Here is a 2,676-nt window from a genome sequence, read left to right on the forward strand (position 1 = left end):
GATTCAGTTTATGTTAAAAGGTTTTTCATTTTTAGAATTGATATTTTTCTGAGCAAAAAATAGGGAACCATGTCCCTTTGAATTTTCTTAGAGTAATAAGTTTAATATCTGATTTTCATTTGTATTTGATGTTCATTTTAGACAAGTTCTAACGAAATCCCGAATGTGCAGGATTTATATTCGACCGAATTTTATTCCGCGACAGCTACATTTCCGATTGTAAGCACAAATTGTCACCACAAATTAGATGAGCCGAGAGCTAGAAACCGATCAACAAATTCAGCGCTCATATTAACTGTTAACTTGGAAGCACAATCTAAGCTATATTTAAAATGGAATAAATCAGTTTCTCCGCTATTCAGGGGTACGCGAGAAAATTAAAAATTCGATTTAAAACGAAATGCTAGCAATGTCACATCACTTTGCTATTGAATGCGGTGAATGTCAGAGTGGAAATTAGACTATTGCGAAAAATCGAAGTTTATAGGTACGTGTCGATTGGACCGTCGACCAGATGCAGCACTAGGCAATTCTGAAGTGTGTTCATGAATGAACTTTCAACTGATCAACTTAGCTTCCATACCTCAGAGTTATTCCTCGTCACACCATTCTGTTGTCAACGCTTATTTTTACGTTACTCGTTCTAATGCGCGTCTCGGTCCATTTATTCGCATACAAAAACTATCGCATATTCCTTAAGAGGAGCTCCAGTACGCACTGAATTAATTCTTTAAGCCGCTACCAGGAGATTCGCAATGATGACAAGAATTATTGAAAACATGAATAATGAAAAAAAGGAATTGAGTGTAGGTGATTTTTGATTGAGTGATTTCGATTCTTAGAGATCGAAATCATGTCCTACCACAGTAAAGGTCTCCTTTCAAGTGAGTTTTCCTTGGGATAATCTTGTACAAGGAAATTCCAAGCATCCCTAATTGTAGTTTGGTCTTAAAAATGAAACAAGAACAGAACTTGCAAGTCATTTTTCACACGCTTCAAAAACACAACACTATTCGTTTAATGTTCATTGTGGTACCCAGTCCTCATGACATTCCAGCCGGTGAATGAAACCCAATCAACTGTAAATCAAGAAGTTAGAATTTGTCAATTTATTCCTGCAAACTGAAACATCTGTTCACTACAGGCTTACAAAACAGGTATAATGTGGACAATACACAAGTAACTGTAGACATGACAATTGTGGGCATATATCTGGCGTAGGATGGCAGTTTACAAAAGAACCAACACCTAACCTCGTCGGACTAGAATTGCTTGCAAAATAGAAGTTTACTCTACGTGTGCCACGCAGTGAAGTTACTTATTTCTTATCTAGCTCAAATGTCGCAAAAAATATTCTTGCCTGTTATATTTTCAACAAACATGATTACGAGTTCTCTAGAACTCGTGAATAATCCATATCTCACAATTAACATCGTTAAGGACGCACCCGTTGCTCTCAACTCCTACCTGCAGGTGGGTATGGCCTCGGTGGTGAAAGTAGCCTTGTAGCCTCTGTTTTCGTTTTCCATGCCAGTGTAGTCTCCGTTCATGTAATGAAGGATGAGCTCCGACTTGTCACTTTTGAACGCTGTTCCTTTCTCAATTTCTTCACCACAAAATCTGAAATAAATCACGTAAATTTGAACACAGCTTCCGTAATAAAAACCAGACAATTAATTTCTAATCCTTTCACTTGAACTACTTTGGGGAATTTTTTACATTAGTTAATACAGTGAATTTTTCATACTTTAATCTTGATCAATTGATGAAAATTAAAATATTTTGATATTACACCGCAACAGGCAATAAGTAGATGAATGAATGAATGAAATTACTTCATTCACACTTAAGAACCATGAAAAAATAAGCCATACATTTGCCCTTCGGGCACGGAGACGTCAGAGCGGATCTCCAGGAAGCCGTCGTCGCACTTTTCTTCTTCGTCTTCGCTGCGAGCCTCTATTTGGAAGTCTTGGAACGTGAGCACCGCTCGCTGGCACTTCCCAGCACGGAAAACCTGCGTGTACTGCGTTTCTGGAAAAATTAAATTATGTAGGAGTTATCGTACTTTGTTCATACAGTTACTCGATAGAACTTTGACGGCATAGAAATAATAATTTTTTGTGCATGCAGTTGCTCGACAGAACACAGACATTATAGAAATAATCAATTTTTTGTGCATACAGTAGCTCGATAGAACACAGACAGTATAAAAATAATCAATTTTTGGGTCATACAGTTGCTCGATAGAACACAGACAGGATAGAAATAATCAATTTTTAGGGCATACATTTGCTCGATAGAACTCAGACATTCTTGTTATTCGTTATCATGCTGGTTGTTATTCGTTAGAAGAACGAATAACAAGAACACATTCTTGTTATTTTTTCGTCAGTTTACTGACAAAATGCTCGCTGAAAATATGCAACGACGTCTCATTAATTATGTTCATAGTCACACTACCAACCCACGAGGTATTCTCTAGTCGAATCAACGCTGAAACAACCGCCATTCAGGACATTTGAACCACGTTAAAAACTGATTCAGAAGGAAAGCAGCCTCACCGTTACTTTTTTACTTATATTTCCATGATACTCACTACTCATTAAGTTGAAGCACCATGAAAAATTGTCAATTAAACTTTTCCAATCAAAACAATCGCCAAGAATTACATAC

At 37.1% G+C, this 2,676-nt stretch overlaps 1 protein-coding gene across 1 annotated transcript; it reads right to left on the reverse strand.

Moving 5' to 3' along the window:
• Positions 1-968: 968 nt before the first annotated feature.
• On the reverse strand, positions 969-2,034 carry LOC108678857 (the record flags this gene model as incomplete). The annotated part of the gene is made up of 3 exons (XM_018167352.1): positions 969-1,079; positions 1,468-1,620; positions 1,875-2,034. Coding segments are annotated over 3 exons (317 nt in total), but the record flags the coding sequence as incomplete, so codon positions are not given.
• Positions 2,035-2,676: the final 642 nt, after the last annotated feature.

The sequence above is a fragment of the Hyalella azteca genome, unplaced genomic scaffold, assembly GCF_000764305.2.
Source record: "Hyalella azteca isolate HAZT.00-mixed unplaced genomic scaffold, Hazt_2.0.2 contig7465, whole genome shotgun sequence".
In the NCBI taxonomy this organism is placed as follows: Eukaryota; Metazoa; Arthropoda; class Malacostraca; order Amphipoda; family Hyalellidae; genus Hyalella; species Hyalella azteca.